At 66.8% G+C, this 292-nt stretch overlaps 1 protein-coding gene across 1 annotated transcript in view; it reads left to right on the top strand.

Moving 5' to 3' along the window:
- Nucleotides 1–100: 100 nt before the first annotated feature.
- The window catches only part of LOC104530841 (ankyrin repeat domain-containing protein 13B), a gene marked incomplete at both ends in the record, with an annotated part of 2,448 nt that continues 2,256 nt past the window's right edge, over nucleotides 101–292 (top strand). The window contains one exon of the mRNA XM_010175547.2: nucleotides 101–225. Coding sequence (XP_010173849.2) covers nucleotides 101–225 — 125 coding nt within the window. The remainder of the gene's footprint in view (nucleotides 226–292) is intronic.

The following is a 292-nucleotide window of genomic DNA, read 5'->3' as shown; positions in this document are numbered from 1 at the left end:
CATGTGGCTCCTGGCAGTGGCCGGCTCTGCTATGCCATACCATGCCACGCCACGCTGTGCCGTGCCACCCCCCTGGGCACTGTCCCTCTCTGCCCTGCAGTCCTTCAGGAAGCCGTGAGCACGCGTGACCTGGAGCTGGTGCAGCTGGTCCTGCGCTACCGTGACTACCAGAGAGCCATCAAGCGCCTGGCCGGGATCCCCATCCTGCTGGAGAAGCTACGCAAGGTACCTCCCTCCAGGGCAGGGGGTGGGGGACACCGGCCAAGGGCTCCTCCTGACCCCACTGGGCTCT

Source organism: Antrostomus carolinensis, unplaced genomic scaffold, assembly GCF_000700745.2.
Source record: "Antrostomus carolinensis isolate BGI_N321 unplaced genomic scaffold, ASM70074v2 scaffold35709, whole genome shotgun sequence".
Classification (NCBI taxonomy): Eukaryota; Metazoa; Chordata; class Aves; order Caprimulgiformes; family Caprimulgidae; genus Antrostomus; species Antrostomus carolinensis.
Note: the sequence above shows the minus strand (reverse complement) of the source record. Positions and strands in the feature narration are given on the sequence as shown.